The 26888-nt window shown below is 36.0% G+C and overlaps 1 protein-coding gene across 3 annotated transcripts in view; it reads right to left on the reverse strand.

Moving 5' to 3' along the window:
• LOC149577694 (uncharacterized) overlaps positions 1-26888 on the reverse strand; it is a 145121-nt gene that overhangs the window by 90704 nt on the left and 27529 nt on the right. For 2 of the 3 annotated variants that reach the window (XR_016363840.1, XM_089825203.1), the window contains exon 2: positions 23296-26268. Coding sequence is in view for 2 of the 3 variants with exons in the window: in XM_089825203.1 (XP_089681329.1) it covers positions 23296-26268 (2973 nt within the window). In the remaining variant the exon portion in view is untranslated. Of the gene's footprint in view, positions 1-23295; positions 26277-26888 lie in introns of all 3 variants that reach the window. The other variant, XM_089825213.1, reaches the window with a different exon arrangement.

The following is a 26888-nucleotide window of genomic DNA, read 5'->3' on the forward strand; positions in this document are numbered from 1 at the left end:
CCCCTCACCCCACCTGTATGTCCATTTCTTTTGTTGATAGTAACCAGGACCTCTTTACCTCTCACCTTAGGCATCTCCTTCACCCTGAGCCCCTCATCTCCTCAAGTTGTGCCTCTGCCATCTTTGACCTCATTGCCTACATGCTCTAGGAGTTAGCCCTCCTCTGCTTCCCTCACCGTTTCATCCCCACCTTTCATAGCCCCAAGTATTAGAACACTTGTCCCAAGAATCAATGGTACAACAAAGAGTGTAAGTCCTTCCACCATTGGATTTGCATGGCCTCCCCCGCTCCCTCTCCCTCGCTCTCCCTATTGAGATGCTCTTATCGCCACCTCCTCTTATCCCACTTCCTCTCGCACTGTAGATCCCTCTGAGCCTCACTTTTGTAGTCCCCCCAATTCTTTTGGAGCACACTCTTCCCCTATTGTCCCCCCTGCTTTAGACCACAGTTCCTTGGTCCTTCACACCTCCATGATCTAGGATATCCTTGGGCAAGTCCTCATTGCCACCCCCCGGCCCCAGTGCCATATCTTCACGTTCTCCAACATCTACAATGGTGTTAGGTCCATGAACAATAAAAGGGCTACTTATGATGAGGGGTTCCACATGGAATTCTTCAAGCTTCGTGTCATGGTTTTGGGCCTCTTCCTCATTGTCCTCTTCAACAAAGTGTTTTGCACTCAGTCCCCCCCTCTTGGTCACAAAATATTATCCGAGTCTGACCTCTAATCTTGATATCTATAGGACTATTATGGTGGGACACACTTTCTCCAAGCTATACGCTACTGTCTTGCATACCATTTTTTCCCACCTCTTTGTGTTCTTTGTTTTTTCTTCTTCTCACCAACCCTGTTTGGGTGCTCTTGTTGCTAGCTAAGTTCTTTTGTCTCTCTTGGCAATCCCTTGGTCCACCTTTGTAGTCTCTTGGACATTAATAAATTTATCTTATCTCATTTCATAAACAAAATTCAAAATTCAAAATGTTCTATAATGTTGATGAAAAGGAGAAAAAAAAAACACAAAAACTATTTGAGAATACTATTAATATTTAATTCAAAATCTCATGTGGAATAATTGCCAAATAATTTGTCATTTTCATTTTGTATTTTTCAATAAGGATTAGAAGCCATAAGGAGTAACAGATTTTGCATTACACATTGTATTTGGATGGCATGATCAGCAAAAACTGGCATCCAAAAGAAAAATATTCAATGAATGGGACAAACTAAGAGACAAGGCAATTGTCAATATTATAGCACCAAAATAAAGTTCCTATATCAACAATAATAGAGGTGTTGAACATTATTGATATATGACATAAAATTAAGGTAATAAATAATGAAGTTACATTATAGTAATTATTTATTAGTGTTAATTCATTAGATGTTAGTTTTTGATTGATTATTATTTATTAGTTTTGTGTTACTTGGTACTTAGCAATTTGGGTAGCAAGAAGGGAGGCTTAATGATGCTATTGTAATTGTAATAATTGTGTTGAACTCATTATTTCGATATGACTAGATTAGCTAAAATCATGATGAAAGCTATTTACAACCCTAAACAATGCAAAGGATCTTTAAAATACAAGCAAATAATCCTACAAAAGTCTTTATCCAAAATCAGATATAGAAGTCCAGTGTGCACAATACTTAAAGAAAAACCATTGCTTACTAAGCCATTTGGTGTTAGGAGTATTGAAATATTTGTTGACAAAGATATTACCACACCTAAAGAGGTTGTAAGAAAATATATTATTGTCCATAAATGACCAAAAAATAAATCAATCTGTCTAGAATGTACACGTACAATAGCAAAGGACTAGAGGCAAAACAAAAGTCTTAAAAATACAAAATATATACAAATAGGTTAGCCCTAAAAAGCATACTCCCAATCGTGTACAACAATAAAAGGGGGAAGAGCGGAGAGGGTAAAGAAGACCCGATTGGGTATTAAATTGAAGAAGGCCATTCATCCATGAGACAAAATTCTCAAGTGTTGATGTTCAAAGATGCATTAAAGTAGCCAATGAAATTTGTCATTAATCATAGTAAGAGTACCAATGCAAAGCATGCGACTGCTTGCAAAAGTGAATCTAGGGTCAAAAGGGTTAGGCTAAAGAATCCTAAGAAACAATCAATGCCTAGTAAAGTCATCTCAAATATCCGAGGTCAAAGAACTACAAGTAGAGAAGAAGAAATTGGTAGACATACCACCAAGACTCGCACCATTGAATAAAGTTAGAGAAGAACCCTAACACTAAGATGAGATATAAACCACAACTCCAAGACTCAAACCAAAGTGTCAAGAAGCCTCACCATTGGTAGATTGCAAGGACAAGAAATGTCTCATTGATTCATCTCCTCCACTTGTATGAAAATTAGTAGTTGCTAAGGGGCACTTAATGCTTCTAATATTGATAAGGGATTGAAAGAAATAAGTAATTAATCTATTTAAAAATGGGATTGCCATAAAGAGAACTAAAATTGGAGAACTTGTCAAGAAAGAGGTCAAATTACCTTGGTTCAAGTTAAGTGGAAAGAGAGAAAACCTCAATATAGGCAATAGTACATCTAGTAGATTTCATAGTGGACTAGACACTGAAAAATAAAATGCTCCAAAAGCTCCAATTCTTGAAAGGGAGAAGAATTGTCATAATGTTTCACTTTAAAAATGTGGTGACCCAACAACATAAAGTTCATTAGAACCAACACACAACTGGTCAATAGAAATAACATTGAAGATAGTGGAACAAATAATGACTCCATCTAAAAACTATAAATAATGCTTAGCACAAAGAGCTAGTTGGGGAAGAAAGAAAGTCAATGAGAAGGTCCAAGAGACCTCGATATATTGACAATGAGTGTCATCATTAACAAATCAATTAAGCATATCATATCATTCTTTAAAAAGGGATCATGAGGAACATCAAGAGCACCTAAAGGAAGGTAGTGAATCCTAGAGCTACTAATATACTAGAAAAATAAGCAAGCATATTCCCGCCCATGTCTCATAGAGGTGAAGGGTCAATTGAGATCCCCCTTCAGCAAGGACCAATTGTTCATCATAGCATCTCAAGAAGGAAAAGTGGGTAAATAAGTGTCTTACAATAAAGAGCCCTTTAGTTTCTTTAGGCAAAACTTTTCACCTACTTGAAGTTGTCAAAGCTCCAGTTGGATAGTCCTAGTTTAGGAAGAAGACAAAGATTCAACAATGTTCACATCTAGGGGAGCCCCAAAAAGTAAATTCTTCTAAGAATAGAGCACCAAGATAGGATATCTTCAATGGGCCAAAGTAAAGCCATACATGGAGCTTGGCTTATATATAAACAAAGTGAGTGTAAAGAATGTCTCAAGCACATTCGAAAAACTTGGTAAGAACTTGTGAATTAACCATAGTAACACGGGGACGCGTCCCCCCCCTTTTTGCCCGGCGTCTCGGAGACTTCAACGCACCGGAGACTTGGGGACTCCGTCTCCCCGTCCCCAACGGTGCCACTAGATTCCACCACCTCCATCGAGGATGGGGGACATCCTGCTATTCACTATTTGCAAATTCGACTATTTATGTTTAATGTTCGATGTTCCAATTCAATGCAATGTTTCAAGTATTCACTCTTTTACATCTTTACATCCTATATTGCAATACATATTTTCATAACTAACATTTTTAAATACCATATGCATAGATATATACACCGCTCTTGTCCCCTGCCGCCATCCCCCCACCGTCCCCCTGCCGTCCCCAAATTAAGGCCCCTCTATCCCCCCGTCCCGGAAACTTGTCCCCTCGTTTCGCCGTCCCCCCGTCCCCCAGGGTGGTGTAACTATGGAATTAACTCACCAACCAAACTCATTAGGTCACAAGTTAACTCACCAATCAGACTGTCAAGTCATTCAAGTGCTAATTCACCAATCATACTCCTAAGTTCATGGTGAGTTAACTCAGTAGTCAAACTCACCAAATCTATGGCAAGTTAACTCATTGGTCAAGCTTGACAAGTTTTTGGAGAGTACTTACCAGTCAACCTCACTAAGTTTCTAGCTAGAAACTCAAGGAGACTCATGTGAAAACAACAAAATACAAAAATAAAGTAGAAAACGTGAAAAGAAAAGTAAAAAGTGTCACAATTATTCACTTTAAATGTGTGAATATCCCTCAAAAAACTTTGAAAGCAAATGTTCTTCAAACAAATGGGCTACTTCCTAAATTTCTACCTTAAATGATTAAATTGTTAAAATGGTGTGAAACATTAGGTTTTGTGTGTCTACAAATTGCAAACCCTTGAATCCCATAAGGAATGCTAGCCCTTCACCCCACAAGGGGCATTGCCCCCAAACCATCAAGCGGGGGCATGCCTCTTGATCATATGCGAAGCATTGCCACAAACACACATGAGGGGCACAGACCCTCAACCCCATTTGGGTTGTTTCTTTTAGACCCCCATAAGGGACACTACCGTTCAACCCCATTAGAGTCCCCACTCCTAAACCCCCACTAGTTATCGGGATCTCTTATCATGCACGAAATTTGACTGAAATCGGGGAATTTTACAGTGGAGACAAGAATCAACAACTTAAATAATTCTCTTTATCACTATAATAATATCATCAACCCATGATAAAGTTTTAAACAAAAAATCTAATGTCATTATTGCTATAAGTTACAATTGAACCTTTTTAGCTTTGTACAAGAAAGCTAGACAACAATCAAAGGTCATTGATTTCTTACATGTGATTTAACATCTAGTTTATTATTCTTCAAAAGCTTCTTTTGGGATCGATGTATATGAGGTGTAGGAGGTGTCCTCTCAAGATCAAGTGCAATCTAAATCGCATCTTGAAGTGTTCTAAGCTTGAAAGCCTCACTAGACCTCTTAAAGTGACATACAATCGTTTCACAAATAGCATTGTCACTCTTCTCTAACATATAAGGAACCATAACATGAACCTTCTAAAACTCACTACCATAGCCATTAACAACACCACTATGCTTAATCAATGCAAACTCATGAAAAAATATTTCTACATCTTTCCTGTCAAACCTTGCAATCAGTTTGTTGTTGAAGTCGCCATAAGACTGTATCAATGCATGGTTGTGTGTCAATAAACCATGATGCCAATAATCATATGTTGCTCTCTCCAAATGCAATGTTGCAAACTTGATTGCCTCATCTTCTAGAATGGGTTTGAGCATCAGGAAAGTATCCAACGAATGTGTCTAAAGCACCTGTTGTGCTTTCCCACTACTCTCAAAGTTCAAAAGAGAGAGTTTTCTTAAGGCTTGTTTGAACTCCTTTTGTTGTCCATGTAGCTTTTGTTCATGTTTGGTTCATGTATTTATTCAATGTTATCCCATGTCTAACTGCATAAGGAAGTGTATGGTTCTACTTCTCATCATAAATTTACTACAACTCCATCAACCAATGGTTGCTCCTCCTCAAGTTGTGGTGCTACCTCTTTGTCTCTGGGTGTGAAAGTAGGTCTAAAGGGTCTCTCTGAAGCACGTATACTTGATCTCCTAAGAAAGTGATTACCTGCATCTTATCATTAACTGTATCATTTCGCTTCTCCCTGAGAGAATTCATTTTTGTGACATCTATCCAATGACAACAATCAACTGTTGTTATGATTGCATAAACTGCAAAATCCTCTTTTGCTGTCCACACGCATGACCATTTAAAATATTCTCTACACTTCAATCATCATGTCTTCTCGGTCTTCCATGGAGGACTCTCAGAACCACTCATAATTTCAACTATTGTTACTGTTGGAAAAGACTACCTTGCTATTAATATTACAAAAAAAGTGTCTTCTTCAAGGCAACGACCAGCAAACTAAAATTGCCTTCTCTTTGTTCCTTTTCATGATTTCTTCTAACTCTGTCACTAATGTTCATCATCCTCCAAAATGGCAGGAGTTTGGCACTGATAATCCCTTACCCGATGTCTGAAATATCCCAAACTGGATATTGCTCAATTTTTCTCAAAATATATTCAGAACTAGACATATGCAGATGTATTACAAAACACAATAGAAACCAACAGAAACTTCAACCAATATTAAATTTTTCTTGCTCAAAACGATACTCAGGATTCAAGTATATAAAAAATGCATTACAGACCCACAATACAAAATTAGAAAACTCTCATTAATTTCCTCAATCAACATTATTGCAATGGCAATAGCGTTCAAAATCCAATCTTAAACACAGTTTTACAGTGAGATTGGAACACTGAGAGAACCTATAAGTGCACAACAAATGTCTGAAGTGACAACTCCACGGACAATGGGTTTGCGTCCACTATTTACCGGCACGAGGGGTTATGTCCTCACACTTGCTGCAAGCTAAAGCTTTCTGAATAATTCTCGCAAGAGAGAACTGAAGTTTCCGTTCATAAATCAAGCATACCAAATGAATGAGTCTCATCTCCTTTTATCTTCACAGTTGTGAGTCTTCGACTCCCTTCTTGGCCTTTCATCTTATCTCTCTGTCCTTTTTTAGCCCACTTTATAATATTAAATTGACCTTTTATAATTTGAATCCACGCTCTCCAAGTCAATTTTAATATTATACCAATTAGTCTTTAACTTCTCTAATGTCCCAAAAAGGGGACATTACAATGTCATCTATAATTCTTTTGTACAAAACTTTTGAATTTCAAATTTGTATAAATTTTGTATTTTGCATTTAATATGTAGTTTGCATAAGTTTAATATCATTCATTGCATAACAGAAAGCAGACAACGTATTGATCATGATAACCACTTCATTCAATAAATCACCTAGAATTCAAATAGTTTACTAAATAATGAAGTAAATAATGTCTAGCATTTGATGACAGCAGTAATGTACACCTTTATTAAAGAATTTACATAATAAATGCATACAATGCAGCACTCAAAAATAAATAACAGATGTGTGTTGTTGTCCTGCATTTTGTCATCACAAAATGTTGGTAATAGCACGAAACTTTTTCAAGCTAGTTTTGCATTTCTCTAAGTTTGAATTTGATATAAAATTGTTTAATGCAAATCGATTGATCCATTTCAATTCAAATATCAAATTGTTTTACTGAAAGCCTTCATCAAGTCTTTTTCGTTTTGCTTTCTGTCAAGCCTTTCCTTGATTTTTGAAGCCTTCACAATCTGTTCTTTGCTTTTGAGTTTGCGTTTGCTTGTTTTTAGTCCTTTGGTTTTGCTCATGTCATGCCTTTTGTTTTTCCCTTCGATTCAGTATATCCTAGAGGTCAATCGGAGTTGTCAGTCAAGAGTTATGCCCATTTTAGTGCCTCAAAAGTGGACATTTTAGGTGCAACAACACGAATTAAAAATATGATGTTATATTTTCAATTTGACATTCACTTTTTGAAAAATATAACATTATATTCAATTTTTGTTATGTTTTTAAGTTACTTTTACTTTAAATTGATAACTTAAAAGACTATAGTGCACTATGTTATAATTTTAAGTTGAGTTACTTTTTAATTTTTCACTTAAAGTAAATATATAACTATATAGTTTCATTTTAATTTTTGGTTTTAAAAATCAAATGTTTATTTAAATGTTACTTTAAAATGATGTTTATGTATTATATTTCATAATATGATAAATAAATATTGTTTTTGACCCATTTTGTAACATTTTTATAATTTTATAATTCACTTGTATGCAAATTACTTCTGATGATGTATTTATGTTTTGGGACTTTTGTGTTGCAACACAAGCACAAGATATGTCTTCGCCATCTAAATCCAAAGGCAAAATGAAATATCAATATGATAAAGAAGTGGCTCATGCAGCTTCTTCTTCAATCATATTTGTTTTGGATAACGTATTGGACACAAAGATTGGTCATGTAGAGGTGGCCGATTTTCTACAAAGAATTGAAGCTCCGCCTAGTCATGAAATGAAGCGCATTAGGAGAAGCAAAATTCACTTGGTGTCTACTTTTGCTATGGCCGCTATAAAACTTGACTTCATTTATGGATGTGCACGACAGTTTACTCCCAAAACGAGGACTATCAAAGATGTTGATGGCAAGGTTATCATTAGCCTTGATCCTGAGTTTATAGAACAAATTTTCAAAGTTCCACATAAATCAGAATGTGCTGATTTGACTAAAGAGTCATCATTAGCCTATTGGAATGAGCAAAAGAGTAATTATCAGAAGTATGTCAACCTTTACTGGTTAGACAACAAAAGAAGCAATTTTTCCAGATGGCCAAAGACTGTTCATCGGTCAAATTTCAAACAAGAGTACAAGGATCTCATCATCCTTCTCAGCAAGATTTATGGCCTTAAAGATTCTACTGATTTTGAGCCATGGATGTATAAGTTTATGTTTCAAATTATGGAGAATAAAGAACACATCTTTTGGGGAGAACTTATCAGTACTACACTCTATCAGCAGATATATAATGTGGGAACATCAAAACCTTTCTATATGAATTCTAATCTAGTTTACGTTGTTGCTGCCATGGGGTCTTTTTCTGGTCTTTCTACCAAAGGAGATCGTCTTCAAGTTCCTATTTGGGATTACTATAACCAAATCACTTTGGCAAATAGTAAATTCCACTACAGAAGAGTCCAAGATGCCTTCTTCGGACATTTTCGATGCTTGTTTGATAAGCAATTATCTATCAAAAGAGTATCTGATACAGCATGAGAGAAGGTGAACCAATACGGCTATATTGTTTTTCAATTTCCCACTTTCACATACTTGAGAATTGAATATTTCAAGGGAGAGCTATATACCTTACCAAGGTATACTACAAATCAAATCATCTTGATAGAATCAGCTAGACAGCTCATGGACATGCAAAGTGATCAGCATGCTTCACATAGGCCTGGATTTGGCATTATCTCAGCAAAGCCTTTGGCTATTGGCAATTATCCAATCATTTATTTGCCTAAAGCAAAGAATATGGAGGCAGAACTAAAGTTGATTACCTTGAAGAAATTCAAGGCCAGATTTGATTTTGACCATCAAGAGATGAATTCTCAAAGAAAAAAAGCCTACACTCATGTTCATCGCATTGAGGACATTTGGATTGATATGATAACAGAACTTGACATCATGAAGATGGATTACTGCAGTTTAACCTTGCAGCAAATAATTGATCTTAACATGTTGAAAATCCCTTCAGATTTTCAAGTTGAAGATGATAGCAACATCCTTGATCCGGAGTTTCATTAGGCCAGCTTTGATAAGAAGTGCCCTTTTCCTATTCAATGGCAACAAAAGGAAGGTACATCTATCATGGATAAATTTCAATACATCTTAATAAACACCAACAAATGGTTGAAAAGTAAAGGCCTTAAAAGAGTAACTCCTAAGATGGAGCTGGATTGTGGAAGTTTTGGTCCTCCTGGCAAGAAATCACAACTGGAGATTACAGAGAAAGATGGAACCTCATCTTTAAATGCCAAGGGTTCCCTCAAATTCAAATTGAAGGACAGAAGAGGAACTAAATCATCTCAAGTTCCGGAGTCAATTCAAGAATCAATAGCAGAATCAGAAGAAGAATTGGAAATAGAATCTGATAAAGGAGATTCAGATGAAGAAGGGGAAATCATGATCATATCTCCTCCAAAGCCTGTACGTCTTCTATACATGAAGAACCCTTCTTGCATGAGGTTGATGATGATGTCGTTTCATTTTCCACTGTTTTCACTCCTTCCATTCCAATCTCGGAGGTTAATATCATGGCTCTTCCTATTTCTTCTGCTACTCCTCGCATCCCTGCACATAAACAATATGATCACTTAACAGATGTGTTTGAAAATTTTCCAACTCTTACCAGTGGTCAAGTTTCCCAACTTGATACATCCATGACAGGATTCAAACTTTTCATGACGGAGTCTTCTCAACATGTTCCTATGCCTTCAGCAGTACAAACTAAATCTTGCTCAGTCACTACAGATATACAATCAGGATCAATGCCAATGGTCTCCATTGTGCCTGCTTCTATAGATGAAAGTTTCAGCCTACCTTGCATGGTTGAGTAAAATAACAACAAAGAGAAGGAAAATAGTTGTTCCTCTTGACAATCTTCCTGTTAAGAAGACTAAATCCAAATCTTTAAAAGATAAGATTGTTTCTAAAATTTTGGTTGATTCTAATAAAACCAAATTTGTTGAGATTGCTGAGCCCTTAGTAGATAAACTATTGAGGAACTTACTCGTTCTGACTATAAGTTTACTAAGGTTGAAGTTGGAAAGCAATCATGTTTGGGTTGTTTGCAAGATGCTCAAGATGTATTGACAAATGTATCAAAAAGCAATCATGAGCTTTGGGAAAAGAAGAATCAATTGAAACTGGAAATATCTCGTTTGAATGAGGTTATCCAAAAACAATCTTCTCAGAGTGATGTTGTTATGTCTCCAATGTCTAAAGAGAAAAAGTTGATTGAAGCTGCCAAGTTTTGGATACAGGAAATTATTTTTGAAGGAGTTCGAGCCATCACAGACATTTGCAATTCTTAGGCGTGTCAAAGAGATGAACAAAATGAAACAAACCTTAATTTCTTCTTTAACTCAAGAAGCAGATAACCTAAAAGAAATCCTTGATGATTGGGATGAAATGATAAAATTTGATCTGGATGCTATGGTCTCATGTGACGTTCTTCCATCATGTAAAATGTTCTTTAGATTTCAAGGACTCACTAGTTACAAGGAGGAGGCATTGAGGAAGCTGATCACAAAGTTGCAAGTGGCCTTTGGAGATTGTCAAGCAGTTGAAACAAGTGTTACTTGTGATTTGGAACAGATGGGATGTCGTGTTATTGATGATTTTGGTAATCTTATGGCAGCAGAGAGTGAATTCAAAATATACAATCAGGATCAATGTTAATGTAGATTTTGAAGATTTTGGTTCGCACACAATGAACAAGTTTGTTTTGTATAAATCCTTAACAAAACACTTATTAGAGACTACAGCAGCAAATTCCAAAGTTGTGCAATCAGCATATGAAAATGCAATGAGAGTTGAAGCCATATCGAAAACTATGAAAATTGTTGATCTTCTCACAGTGCGTGACATTATTGTCAAATTCAAGGCACTGAGAAACAATCTCTAAGATTGTTGTTTTGTTTTTATTTCATGTTCGTAGTTGTAGAGAATGCATTACATGAAAAAGTGTAATTAAATGTAATGCGAGTTGCATGTATGTAAAAGGATGTAATGTGAGTTGCATGCACAGTTGCATGTAACCCTTTATTTTCTCCTGTAGTTAGACTAGGTCAAAGTTGCTTGAGTTGCTCCCACTTTTTTCTCCACCTTTTTCTCAACTTCTTTGCCTATATAAAGGAGTGCCTCCTTATTGTAAAATCATCATGATCTTTATGCAAGAGAGCTCTATAGAAATTGTGCCAACAGAACTTTGTTTGTGTAAGCACTATTTTGAGAGAGTGAATACGAAGGAGCATTTGAGACTTAACTTTGATTAAGTGAGATTGTTATTTGTGTGAATTGAAAGCTCTGTCTATAATTCAACCAAGTTATCTTTGATTCATATTCTCTTGTGTTATTGGTAATTGTATCTCGTGAATTGAATAGAAAAGAGTTAAGAAGCAATTGAAGTCATAGCTTTCACCAGGAGTAATTGTGAAAGTGTATAGCTAGAAGCTTTGTCTGTAGCTTATATTTTCTTCTTAATTCACAAAATAGTTCAGCATTCTTACTTTTAGGAGTCTTTGTGCCCTAATTGTAAAGTTTTTTCCATATAGAAGTATGACCGGACTTAAAGCCAAACCAGTACATTTTTTGAGTTAGTAAAGGTTTATCAATATCATTGTTTCCAACTCTTGATAGAAGTGTAGTTAGAGATTCACCCTGCCCAATACTCGCTCCACGAGTAGGTGGATTTTTTCTTGAAAGATAAGAAGAAAGAATATTGGTAACACCTGTTTATAAAATCTCTCGACTTCTTGCTTACCTTCAGTTGATCCAAGGAACGATGAGAAGAGGGAGCCTTCCCTTTAAGGTAGGAGAGACTTTGTCTCACACGTTGTGGCTACTCATCCTATTTTGCGACTGGATTTTTAACCAAAACTATCAGTTGCAAAATATCCACCCAACATGTACAACCAACACAGAAGTCCACGCCAATAACAGAGATACATCTTCATAATGATGTACGATGTTGAGATGCCCCTAATCTACTTTGTTTCCTTAAACTTACCAATGGATTTCACATATGCATTGTCCTTGTGAGACCCACTTGCATCCACATAGCTAATAAGACGGGGCTTTCAACTAAGTTTTAGAACTCACACACTGATTTTAATAAACTCGTGCTATGTCCAAACTTCACACATCTGCAATGAACATGAATCTTGCACAGAATCATGTGAACAACTGCAAGGTGAAGGATCAATCTCAACCTTATATTTATAAACCGGCACTTAAAGGACAACATCCATATATTATTCTTGTTCAATAAGCCAAAATTTATTCTTCAAATTAGTTAATAAATATTTTCAATGCTTAGTTACCAAATACTTTCAATGCTTCAATCGAAAAGTCGAAAGTATAATAACTCAAGTGGCTGTAATTTATCGAAATCATCAATCTAAAGATACAATTGCCTGATAATAATTGAACCTGCTTCTTCCCTTTTCCCACATCCATGCATTGTTCACAACTATCAATTCAACACTATTTATATATACTTACAATGCTTTCTGCCAGAAATGAAAGGTCAACTATTCCATACATCTCCAACAAAATGATCCTATGCCAATACTTGGATATGGATTAATAAAATATAACCGACCACTGTAACCCTAATCTTTAATCACTCCCAAGTAAAAATTGATTCTCATCATAAGATATGTGCCAATCTTAAAAGAATCAATTAAAAAATGTGTTGTCCAGCATCAATAAACCATCCTTTGGACAGAACTTCATAAAGCTATTCACCATGTTAAAATTGCTTAGCAAGAGGATATCACGCCACAAACAAAATATATTTTTCCATGTTTCCGCTTGTCAATACAACCAATTTATCTAAAACATTAATCATTTCAAAAGCTCATCAATTACTTCCTTGTCTGCCCAACCCTTTACCAATGCAAATAGGACATCCAAGGATAGTGGTTTCCTTCCAAATATGTCATTCCACAATTAATATCTGACTAAATAAATCATATATATTATTCAATTTATCCAGCTATTACAACTTTCTTTGTTTGAACCTTTATCCTGCGTATTAAATCTATACTCCTGCAACTAATTCTTTATTCAATAAAGACTGAAATTTATATAAACATCCCTAAAATTACCTTAATCTGAAACCCTGATGACTCTGAAGAAAACTTTGCACATTTAAACAATCAAGCTTAAGTGTGAAACCTAGAGTCAATCCTGCAATAAATCCACTCATGGATGGAGTTGAGTTTGCATCTAATCTACCTATCTCCCAAGGTTTTCATCTTGGGCTGACGAATGAGCCCAGTTCAATCTTTTAAATAAGCTTTCATAAAATATTCTCAACACTCAATATTTCTCAATAACCTCCTTTCGTAACTATTTAATGATTATTCTAAGGTTCCTTCATTTCCCTTTTCTCCTCCTTTTTCTTCCAAAATTTGAAAGGTTCTTTCTTATTTTGACTGGGAGGATCAAGAATAATTGTTCTACAGAAGTAATTAAGGAAATGAGAGAGGAGGGCAACGTTGTCTGCAAATAGTAAAATTACAATCACAATATGGTGAAACAGGCAACTGTCATCTGCATGGGTATATTGTCTAAGAAAGACCTCCATCTCATCCATGTCAATACCGAAGAGGGTTGGTGAATGCACCATAGGTCTGAGGATCCAATTAAGCATTGACAAAACAAGCATCACAGCAATGATCAAATGCCAAACTGTGGAACCAAAAAGAAAATTGAATGGAATCACAATATCCATTATTCAATTTAAAAAGTTTACACGGTATACAAGAGGCAGGGCAAAGGGGATATAGAAAATATTGTTCTTTTCATAAGAAAAACTCACTATCCAATCTGAATCGAGAGACACTTTACACTGACAAAGGGGTCTATATATATACACATTCAGAAACAGTTACAACCCCCAAAGGACCAAGTAAACACTCTAAACTAGATACATCACTATAATTACAACTTCTGTCCTCAATAAGATCAACACACAGGCTTCTCCAATGAGTACTAGATGTGTGATCCGAGAGTAAGAATCTACCCAAAGGAAAGATTTGGATTTTAAACAGTACAAAACACAAAAAAGTATTATTTCATTTGATGAGAACTTGAAACCCTTAAGAAATCGTTGTAGCAACTGAAATCTAAACAGTATAACACCGGTACTAGGGTACGGCAGGATGCCAGGACGAGTTTTTGGGACGGGGAAAAAATGGGCCTCATTTTTGGGACGGCGGGGGGATAGCTAGGGGACGGCAGCAAGGGGAGGACGGGGTAGGGAGTGGTGTTGTATTGTATTAATATAGAACATGAAATGTTAGTTAAGAAATGATGTTTCAATAGAACATATGAAATTAAAATACTTGAACATAGTAAAATTGCAACATGAAACATTGAACATTCAACATAGTAACAAATTATATACCCAATAGAAAAGTTTCATTGGTACTTGTATCCATGCCCTGGTACTTGTACCCACGTACCCAAGTACCGGGTTCTCAGTGGAGAGCATAATAGCTAAGGAGCTTGATTACAATTTCTGATTTTTTTTCAGTTTTTTTTTCTTTTCTTTTTTTTGCATATCAGCTTGTTGTTTATCAAGCTTAATTCAATACCTAATCAGTTTGAAACTTTGATACAATATTGATTAACAATAAACTTTATCACTGTTCAAGCCAGAAGTTTATCATTTGCAGTATGTCATTGTCATATGATTTATGATCTTCTTGTTCATGTTTAAAGTCTGCCTTCTCTATCATGCATCTAAACATTTATCATATAGTATTATTATAAACATATAGCAAATCTGAGACTGAAAACAATACATTACATTTGCAAACTTCATCACTGTTCTTGTTTTGAAAAACCATTGTCATGAGTCATGACTCATAATTTCAGATTTTCTATAAATATAAAAGTATAATTAAAAATAAAGTTCAACATACCCAAGTACCCCCCTCCCTTATTATGAAAAATTGCCATACACGTACCCGTTCTGGTACCCTAAGTGCCCCAAGTACCCATGCAACCTTGCCCAATAGTAACATTCAAAAATCAAAATTAAAATAGAAATTCAAGTACCCATCCCAGCAGTGGCATGGTTATAGAATGGTGAAGGTGGGGGTACTTGGGTACTCAAGTACCCGGTGAGGGGACGTCTCAAGGACGGGTACTTCGAGGTTTGGGAGAGGGCTGTGAGTCCCTGTGTTATGATTCTAAAATATAGCAACAGAGATATCCATGTCATGGAAATTGCATACAAGTACTAAGGTCAAAACAAAATCAGGACCCTCCTACAAAACTCAGACTATTCAGCAAGTGAAGAGAATTGTGAAAAGGCCCTCACTCAATGAGTGTAACAAAAAATGACTAATAGCAAGCATAAATAGACCTTCAAAAATCAAACAAGTGCAATAATAGAACCTGTAAACCAAAGAAAAAAGAGCAAGGAAGCAAGTTATTATGGGTTGACACAGGATTGCTTGTCAACCAAGGATGCTCCCGCATTAGTGGCTGAGAGAGCATCATTGTGTAACTCCATTACCCCAAATAAAATTAGAGAAGAAATAAGGAGTATAAGCTCCCAACAATTGTCCTTGAGCCACATGATGATGGTGATGAGGATCTCAGAATCCACGAATACCAGTAGCCCTCAAAGGGCAAGTTATGCTGTTAAACAAGAGTAAGAATTGTTAACTACAGGGACTACCCAACTGTCTGTCATACTGGTGATACAGAGGGCTTTTTCCAGCAGTGATGCCAATACGATTCATAAACAATAATGCTGCACATTGGAAGTTAAGGAGCGTCATGCACAGACAGAAATGGATACCAAAGAAAAATTCTAGAAAGGGGCAATACAGTGAACATAATGCGGCTTCTCATCAGATCTCAAGCATAACTTAAACAGGTTCTGGTACAGATACAGGGTTCAGGGTGATTCACGAATGTATTATGGCCACTGGTTTATTGTAGCCTTGATATAGCTGTACACAAAATATACACATAATATAAAGAAAAATAAACTAAACTAAACATAATATGCATAGAAAATACAATGTTAACAATTACAAATTTCTATTCACAGAGAAAACAAATAAAGTCAATATGCATGAACTATGAGGTTTGAGCCCTGCATATTGATGAAAGGTGAATGCTGAAAGTTACGGTGAGTTTCATTTTTTCTTTCTCATGTTGTCCCCTTGGTATATTTTACAGTTTAGCATAATTTCAAATAACCCTTTTTCAAAAAGAAAACATGATTAACCCAGATTTGTCCCAGGTGCACTCTGTGTTCAGACAGGACCCAGTTCACACCAGGTACGGGTCCAGGGCAGAATCCAGTAACTTAGATTCTAACCAAACAATAGAGCAGAAAATAACTAATAAACAAGAGAAGACTAAAACATACCTTGAAGAGAAATTATGATAGAAATAACTATGAATGTGTTGAACTTTTCCATTTCACTAAGTTATCCAAATGCCACTCTATTAGCATGTACACAAGCTTGATACACCAAAGATTGAGATATTGTCTCTATTAAATAATGGGGGACCCAGAACACCGCAAGAAAACTCAAAAGCAAACTATGCTTTGTAAATAGTTTGTGCCATGTAAGTTGACAATAGCAAACCGTGAGAGCCAACACTATTGTAGAAAATCATTGAGAATATAACTAATTTTTGGACAGTTAAAAACATTAAACCCTTCACATTCATACAATTCTGACATATTATATATACTTCAGTTCTCATTAATTTGTTCTAGTGCTCCTACATATATGCTAAAATGTATGTTGTTCAAATTTTTTAAAATCCAAAAACTGTAATGATGTGGCTGTTTGCAATTAATTTAAAATAGAGAAAGTACTCTCTCTAGCCTTCAAAAGGGATTTTGACATAGAAAAAGACTACAAATAATCAAATCCAATAATTAATCACCAGATTAGCAACATCATCATAACCAAGTAGAGTAATAGTAACTGTTAATGTGGTTGATGGAAATGTATTGAGCTTTTACCAAATGCTTGCTTAAGTATCAGTTTACTTGTGTACAAATGTAACTAATTATATTTAGAAAGTTCATCTCTGCACAAAGTTAATCATACAGGACGGCACAAAATAAGCCATACAATGCTAGCCACTGATGCAGTCTGCACAACTAAAAACTGTTAATATGGTTGATGGAAATGTACTGAGCTTTTACCAAATGCCTGCATAAGTTCACTTTTGTCCAAATGTAAGTGAATATCTTTAGAAAGTTCATTACTGCACAAAAGTAATCATATATGATGGCACAAAAATAGCCATACAAAGATAGCCACTGATGCAGTTACAGTTGTGCAGTTTGTAAGGAGCAAAGAGCATTGACCAAAGAATATCAAATTCTAAAAAATTTGGACTTAAGATTGATGTCAAGTGTCCACAAAGCCTATCTCCAAATAAAATATTTTTACCAAAAGAGATTTCTGTATAACTTTATATGCAAATTCCTCTTTCAAACTGATTAGAGCATTGTAAAATGGAAGGGCATAGAATCTATGCAAACCAAAAAGCATAGAAAAGATAAAGGAACTGAGAATAGTTCTGAACAGCTCCAAAATCAAACAGTGGACATGGAAAAACATGGTACAAAGATATTATAGCACTCCATAAAAAGAGAAAAGGTGGGATATGTTGTCCTACATTTTGTCACCACAAAATGTAGGTAACAATACAGAACTTTTTCAATTAAGTTTCGCACTCCTCTAAGAAAGTTCATTATTTTATTGGTAAGAATTGATCAAACAATTACTATCAATTCATACAATGGAGTGTTTTAGTGAAGGCTTTCACCAAATCTTTTTTGTTTTTTTTGTTTGTTAGCCTATACTTGATTTTTGAAGCATTGAAAGTCCTTATTTGCATTTTTGAGTGTTTGTTTAGTTTTCTTTAAGCTTTTTGTTTCGCTCATTCTCTTGCTTTTGGTTTTCCCTTCAATTCAGTATATCTTAGGGCTTAGTCAAACGTAGTAGTCACAATATATGACCATTTCACTACCTAAGTGGACTGTCCAAGCACAATCGCATATTTAAAATATAGACGTTATATTCTAATGTTGAGTTTCACTTTTTGATAAATATAAATTAAAATGACTTTATGTGATGTTTTTAAGTTACTTTATCACTTTTGATTTATCACGTAAGTGATTTAAGTGACTATGGTTTACTTTATGTTATATTTTAATGTTGAGTTGCTTTTAATTTCACTTGAGTTACTATAGTGCACTACATAGTCTAATTTAATGTTGACATTTACTTTAATGTCTTATTTAGAACAACTACGTAATATGTTGTTTTTAAATAAATATTTACACAATATGTAAACTATATAGTGTAAATATTCTATTTTGACCAATTTAAAGTCATTTTACTCAATAATGAATTAGACATGTGTTAAATATGATGTTTAAGTTGTTCGACTCAATAACATGTCATTTTTTTTTAAATATATCACATACAAATGCATCTAAAGAATGAGATTTACCTCTTGCATGTAAATGCAAATGACTAAAACATGCAAATGCATCTAGAGAGTGAATTTTACTTTGTCTTTTCCAAATGCATGTAGAGTTGAAGCATAATTTCAACACAAGCAAATTCACTTGGAGAGTGCGATTTGCACTTGAACCCAAAGTAAAACATGCAAATGCACTAGGAGAGTGTGATTTTGCACTTAAATGGAAACGATGAACACAAAAGTAAAACAATGCAAATGCACTAGGAGAGCATGATTTTGCACTTGAATGGAAAAGATTGACTAAGGCAAATGAAAAAGCAAGCCATTTTAAATATGTAAAGGGATTTCAAGAGTCTGATTTACATGAAAACTCCCTTTTACATATAAAAACCTTAGATACCGGTGCGTGCATGTTTTACCCGGATGCTGGTGCAGATGCACGAGGATGCGCGGAGGTGTTTGGATGCGCAGGGGAGGTGGGCAGGATGTGTGGACTCTGCCTACGGGTTCTCGCAAGATGCTTGGGAAAGCATCCGTGAAGCATCCACGTGAATCCACAGAGCATCCGCGATTTTTAAGCGCCAAGTCACTTAAGTGACACAATGTAACATGTGGTTTTTTGGCTTTTTAAATTATATTTTGTCTCTTTTTTGCCCCAAAACCCTAACACAGCCTTAGTATAGACTATTCATTGCTCATTCCTCTCATCTTCATTGCAGCTGGGCTCTCTTCTCATTTGATTCAAATGAACTTGCAAGTGTTGCAGCAGAAGTAGATGATGAGAATGTGGATTTTTTGAGAATCCTTATGATTTTGATTGACTAAATTTGATCTGTGAATCTTGAGCCTCGACTCTTAATTGATCAACATTGAACCATGAACTATGTTTTGATTTTGTAATTCGAATTGCATTGGAATCTTGAACTTGAGTAATTTACTAATTAGACATTACTGTTATTTCAATTCGAATATGCTAATTGCTACGGAATGGTTTATTTTTGTATATTTCTTGCATTTCTTTGCATACATAAATTATAGTTTATATATATATATATATGGACGCACCCAAACGCATCCAAAATCCCCCAAAAAAATCCACGAATCCGCGCATCAGCACCCCGCACCCGCATCAACATCAAAACCAGCATCTGTAACTTAGATAAAAATGTTACATGTAATTACACTCATAGAGTATGATTTGCACTAAAAGGCTCCAAACATGTTAATGCTAAGTTTTTAAAACATGCTATGACCTTTCTAGAGTTTAAATTGCATATAAAAACAGCTTTCCGACCTAGGCATCACATGTAAATGGTCTTCTAGAGTGTGATTTGCACTAAAACATGACATTTCCAAGTCATTTTAAATATGCAATCACTCTTTTAGAGTCTGATTAGCATGGAAATTGCTTTCTACATGCTAGGCGTTGCATGTAATGACACTCCTAGAGTGCAATTTGCACTTCCAACTCAAATACATGCTTATTTTAAATATGCACTTGCATGTTGAGGATCCAATTTTGCTTTTCAAGCAAAAACATTGGAGGTTGAGGGAGAAATAAACATGTAATCACATCCATAGAGTGTGACTTAGCATTTAGATGCATGCAAACACATTCAAAGGGCGTTTTTCCCTCATTACACAGCAAAATGTGTCATGTAAAGGCATCAAAAGGGCATGTTTTCTCTAAAAAAGCCCAAAGACAATCATTTTTGCCCATGTGTTTGCATTTGAAGGTCGTGTTTTAGCATTTGAATGCATGTATATGCATTTGAAGTTAACGTTTTTTACCATTTCAAGCAAAAATGGCTCATGTAAATGCATTTTTAGGGCACGTTTTTCTCCAAAGCTGCCCAAGGACATGTATTTTGCCAAAATGTTTTGCATGTAAAAAAGTTTGGAGATCACATTTTGGCATCTACGTGCAAAAATGCCCATACATTTGACCTTGGAGATCATGATTTGCAACTTTGAATATGTCAAGGGTTCTTAGTTATTGCATGCATTTGCAATTGGAGAACCCAATTTTGGAGAAGACTTGTTCATCCAAACTTCTATTTCCTAAATTTTTGTCTCATTGAGCTCCAAGTAAGTAGGAGGATTCAATTTTGCTTGTATTTCTTACTTGTTTTGCTACATTATTGAATTATTTGGCTTGTTTTTGTCCATTTGTTGAAATGCAGCCCATGTCTTTTGCTTTTTGTCTTCAAATAAGTTAGAAATCTTCTTCTTGTTGCAAATGCAAGTCTTCTAACTCCCAAAACAAAATTGCATGTAAAGAGAGGTTTTGAAGTTTGTCAAGTTCGAGTCAAAAGCAAGAGGTATGTTTTTGTTTTCTATTTAGTTTTTCTTTCTTGTTCTTCAAATAAGTTAGAAATCTTCTTCTTGCTGCAAATGCAAGTCTTCTAACTCCCAAAACAAAATTGCATGTAAAGAGAGGTTTTGAAGTTTGTCAAGTTCGAATCAAAAGCAAGAGGTAAGTTTTTGTTTTCTATTTAGTTTTTCTTTCTTGTTTGTTGCTTGTTTTTAGTTTGTTTTTGGACAAAAGTTGAAGATTTACACCAAAAAATGCAAGTGCATTTCCATGTTTCCACCTCTCATACTTCACACAATTTCCAAACTCATTCATTTTCCACTTTCCACATGTAATTGCACTCTTCAAACCCAATTGCATGTTTTACATCATGTAAAATGAGGAGTTTTACCATATGCAATGACCTCTAAAGAACCCAATTTGGTGAAAATTCACATTATAAAATGCAAAAACTCTTATTTTTCACATATCCATATGCTTCCAACTTGCACTCTTGGTCACCCAAAGCAAAAGCCTCATTTTGCCCACATGCAATCCATTATCTTAAACATGATTTTGGTCATTTTGCCCAAAATACATGTTCCGTTCATCCAGCCATCAAAGGTATTCAATAAGTATCTAATACATACTTTGAATACCCCTCTAGATCATTGTAACACAAATCCCAAAGTTTTCATGGATTCAATCTCACTGAAAGATATTTTCATCTTCATGTTGCGGCACACTCTTCAAAATATGTCAAAACTTCTTCAAAGAATAGAGACATCCCATCAACAAGACTTGTTTCGAATCCAAGGAAGCAATAATTCAATTGGTCTCCACTTTCTCAGTGGCTGCTTTGAAATCTAAGTTCGTGTGAGGATGTGTCAAAGCACTTTGATTTGTTGAGAAAGAGAGAGAAAGAGGAATCATTTGAAAATGTTGATGGGAAAGCTGTTCCAGGTTTACATCTAGACATCATTAAGAAGGTTTTAGGTATTTCAAAGTGTCAAAAACTCCACAATGTACAAATCTAACAAAGAAGAATTCACAACTGTGGAATGAAAAAAATGCTTGATTGCATCTAGTTTTCAAATAATAAATGGCAATTCATCAAAGAGAGTACAATAACACGGAATACAGGGACTTTCAATCCATTGATTGTACATGTTTTCGTCACCAAGTACAAAGTCTTTCGATGACAATCCATAGGCTTGATTCAACAGTTCCAACTTTTGCTTCATATTGTTGTAATTGTAGAAGATGAATTGCAAGTGATGCAATTGCATGTAATTCAATTGGATGTCCTCATGACATGTAATCCAATAATTCTACTCACCCAGTTTTACTGGGTCAAAGTGGTTGAGTTGCTCCACACTTTTTCCTCATTGTTCTCACTTCCTTTCCTATATAAGAAGTGTCTCCCTCATTGTAAAAATTGTATTTTATTGTATGCCAAAAAGCTCAAAAGAATCATGCAAGCCTAACTATAATTGTGTAGTACTGTTTTCAAGAAAAGTGAATACAAAGAAATAATTGGAGCTGAAACTTTGATTGAGAACAATTGTGATAGTGCAAATTGGAAACTTTGACTGTAACTTGTGTTTGTCATATTTGATTCATGTTATTATTGTAAGTTTAAATAATTGAGCATAATGAGTTAAGAAGCAATTAGAGCCAAAGCTTTGACTAGGACTATTTGTGATGATACATAGGCCAAGAGCTTTCACTGTAGCTTGTATTCCCATCTCAATTCACAAAAATAATTAGAACTCCCTACTATTGAAAGTCTTTGTGCCCCAATGGTAGAGGTTATTCTTATAGAATAGGTTCAAACAGGACTTAGAACCAAACCAGTACGCTTTCAATCAGCCTTTGGGTTGTTGTTGGTTTATTAATATCACTATTTCCAACTATTAGATAGAAGTGTACTTAAAGATTTTATCTTGCACATTACTTGCTCCACAGGTAAGTGGATTCTTTCCTAAAAGATAAGAGGAAAGAATATTGGTAATACCCTTTCAAAATCTCTCAACTTCTTGCTTACCTTGAGTTGCTCCAATGAACGGTGAGAAGGAGGAGTCTTCCCTTAAAAATAGGAGAGGCTTTGTCTCATACGTTGTGGTTGGTCTACCTATTTTGCAATTGGATTTTAACAAACTGCCGGTTGCAAAATATCCGCCCAACAAGATACAAAGAGAGAAGATCATTTGCCTTAAAATAAGCAATCAAGCGAAATGGCTTTTATAGAAAATAAATTAACAATTCAGAATAGAAAATCATATTATTGTGAAATCCTCATGTAACAAGAAATGGTATTTTAAAAAGGTCCATGAAAATACCAGGAAAATTCTTTGAAGTTGGGATACAGTGCTTGCAAATTTCAGACTGTGCTGCTTTTTACTTCTAGAAGATGTCTTGCAATGAGGACAGTTCATATAGATTGGCAAGTTCATATTGAGAAGAGAAAATCCTGGACCTTCGCCTTCATTAAGTGCTGGACTCACAAGATCTCCTTCACATTTCATTTCTGTGTTTGCAAGTTTTGGAGGACTAGCAGATTGGCCTTGATGACTGAACCCCATCTCCCGTGCAGCAGTGGCCTGTTTTCTCAGGCTTTCAGCAACATTCTGTGAATCTGGTGAGCGCAACTGCTTATGAACTTGCTTCGTTTGCTTTAGAGTTAATGTATGCTGATCTGTGACCTTCTTGGTACCAGTGGAGCTCATGGAATCCGTATATGGTGGACCAAGTTTTTCAAGATGGTCAAGTGATAGAAGAAACCGGTGACCATGGGAACACTCATGCTCAAATCCAACATAGACAACTACATACTTTTTTCTAATGCTGAGTTGGGGTGCTTCAACCTTACGCATTGGTGTAGGTACCACATTGCCCCCCACAAGCAAAACAGAGGTATCTTCTCTTTGATCGCCAGATTCATCATTTTTTTTATTCTTTTCTGAAGCCGTGTCAGATTTTGACTCCAGGTCTCCATTCATGCCATGAATTACCTGTTCTTTTCTTTCCTTTACACCCTTTTGCTTCACACTCTTCTCTGGACCTGCTGGTGTCTGCCGCTTCAGTTGAAGTGGAGGAAAAGCTGAATCTGTACTATAATTTGACTTAGCAACAACCTCTGCAAATGCTTTTTTCATTTCTGTCACAGGAAATCCTCTGCCAGAGTTCAATTTCAAATCCTCGGCCAGGACTTTTTCTCCAAACTTCCTTTGCTGCCCTTTACTTGCTGTGCGTATTTCAGGAGTAGCATCAGGTTTTATTGAAGATATAGTTTTCTGCTCCTCAGCATTAACTGTTTGCACTTTCGAATCCTGAATGACTGGATTAGAATGTACACTGTCTTTCTGCTGAATTTCTTTTGCAACACTTTCCCCGGTATCTTGCACAAATGGAATTTTCCAGGCAAACAAAAAGTTTTCATTGGTACAAAATCCACTTTGAAGTAAACCTGCAGATATATCGTAGTATTTTGCCCCTCCTAGTCGAACTAAGTTCCATGCTGAACACCCTACAGGATTTTCATTTTCACAATTTGGTATGGCAAATGATGGAAGGTGGTCCTCGCAGTTAGGAAAATGAAAAAATGTCACATTCGCACTTTCAAAATCAAAAGGGTCATCACGCAATCTTCTTGATCGGCCACACGTACAGGCATGAAGAAAAACAAAGCCACTTGAGTGTGACTTGACTGGAGATTTCTCTGATTCTAACTCAGGGTAACTTGAGCAAGTCTCAGTCACATCATGTTTTTTGTGTACACATGGCTTTCCAGTCAAGCTAACAGCATCACAAAGTTGTCTCCCACACTTCCAGATTGCCTCACAATCCTCTTTCAGTTTTTGTGGAAAAATATGCACTGCTGGTCCTCTTACCATCATTTGAAAAGCATTTAGTGCCTTCTCTAGATGTGCCTTGTGAACTGCTGTTGGGTAACAAGGTGGCAAACCTTTCATATACACCTCCTTGGCAGCTGGAAGCACTCTTTTGCACCATGCTGCTGAAAACTTCATATCCAATCCTTTTCCACTTTCCAAACAACCAATCACTGCTTCTAAAGTACTTAGGCCTATCTGACCTCCCACCTTCCCCATACCTGCAGATTCTTGAAATTCTTTCTTTTGAAATTTTGTGGACTTTTCAAGACACCTAAGGGTTGCTCCCTTGTCAAGCATATCCCTAGACTTACACTCAAACAATGCTTCAAAAAGTAGATGGCATGCTAACAACCAGTTTTCTATACTTGGAAGTTCAGGAGGACTGGACAGAGGTTTGACTGATCCTCCAGAGCCTCCAGCTGCAGCAGATGCTGCCGCAGCTGCCGCTGCAGCAGCAACCATACCAACACCAAGTGAACCACCAGCAGAATTTGTTGCTATCCCTCCCCTGCCTCTTAGAAGTTCAGCCTGTCGATAAAGGAAATCCTTTATGGACTGAACATCTTCACTAATGCCACCATTGCTATGATTTTCCAAAAGCAAATTCTCTGAAGCTTCCTTGCCATTTAAAATCTCTTCTAGAATTCTAGTAGCTGCATCTAAGGATTCACCCTTCTGATTTGCTGACCTGTCTAAAAGCACCACAGCCCTAGATGCATCAAGTGCAAAGAGGGTTCCACCAATTCCAGCTCCTGATATAGAACTGACACTGCCTGGACCTCTTGGACCCATCCCAGAGCCTGTTGTAGGCCCCCCATCACCACCTCCAGCAATTGTACGGCATTTTTTAATCAAAAATCGTATTTGTGCTTCAAGTGATGACTGTAATTTCTTACGAAATCCACCTTCCAACTTGTTTGTTGAGCGTGCCAACATAACAACAGGATTTGAGATTTTTGAATGCAAATTCGACCTTGGAATATGGACTATACCAGATGACTGTAAACCAGAAGTTCCCTGAGGATGACCCAAAGTAGATGCCTCTAAAGTGTCATCCTGGTGTGAAGTCCCATGAGATCCACTTGCTGATCCATCTAAGAAATCATCGAGAAAAACAAAAAGCATGACAGGAGTACACTGTCCTGGAAGCAAGGTAGGGGATGATCCTGACATAAGACTAATGGTAGACGTATGTCGTCCTATGATCCCGCCTCTTCCAGGAGAATTACTAGTTGAGGTAGAAATTGTTCTCGAGGTTGGAGTTCTGGCTGCTGATGACGAAGGAAGCAATCCTGGTAAGACATGAATCTTTACAAATGGAGCCAAAGCATGTTTTGCAGCTTGAAGCGTACGAAATGTTTTTAATATCTGGGTATCAAAATGTACTCCTTCATGAATGAAAACAATGATATGGCAGACCTGCAACTCTTCATAGAGGTTGTAAATAATGAGTATCAATTGAATTCCAGAAAGAAACAAAAAAGAGAAATTACAATACTGTCCATTGTTGACCAAAATAGGTCAATGGAACTCAAACATTTAACCACAAAATTTTGACAAATGAACTGATACATGGAGATCTTGCGCCAAATTCCCTCTTGAGATAGTGTCCTAAACTGTTCTTAAAACACGTCTAATCACTAACACAGAATTTGAATAATTCCTAGCAATATGAGATACAAACTGTTTTCTTATTCCTCTCAAGCAAATAGTGTCTTCTATTGATCAAACAACTTATGCATGCAAAAACCAAAAAAACACATTTTCAACAACTCAATAAGTAACAGCAGCTGTTTATGAACTTTGAAGGCAAGCAATATGTTTTATCACTAGATATTATTTCACTAAATTCCAGGCAACAAGAAGTGCAAACTCCGTTTACTTATTCCTTCTAAGGAAAAACTTTCTTCTATTGAACAAAAACTGTATAAATGCAAAAACAAAGAGCACATTTTCACCAACTCAATGAGAAACAACAGTTGTTTATCGACTTTACAGACAATAAATGTGTAACTGTCACCATTCTGCTATTTTAATGT

This window comes from Cupressus sempervirens, chromosome 1 (assembly GCF_028749045.1).
Source record: "Cupressus sempervirens isolate cs-2001-9-10 chromosome 1, ASM2874904v1, whole genome shotgun sequence".
Taxonomy (NCBI): Eukaryota; Viridiplantae; Streptophyta; class Pinopsida; order Cupressales; family Cupressaceae; genus Cupressus; species Cupressus sempervirens.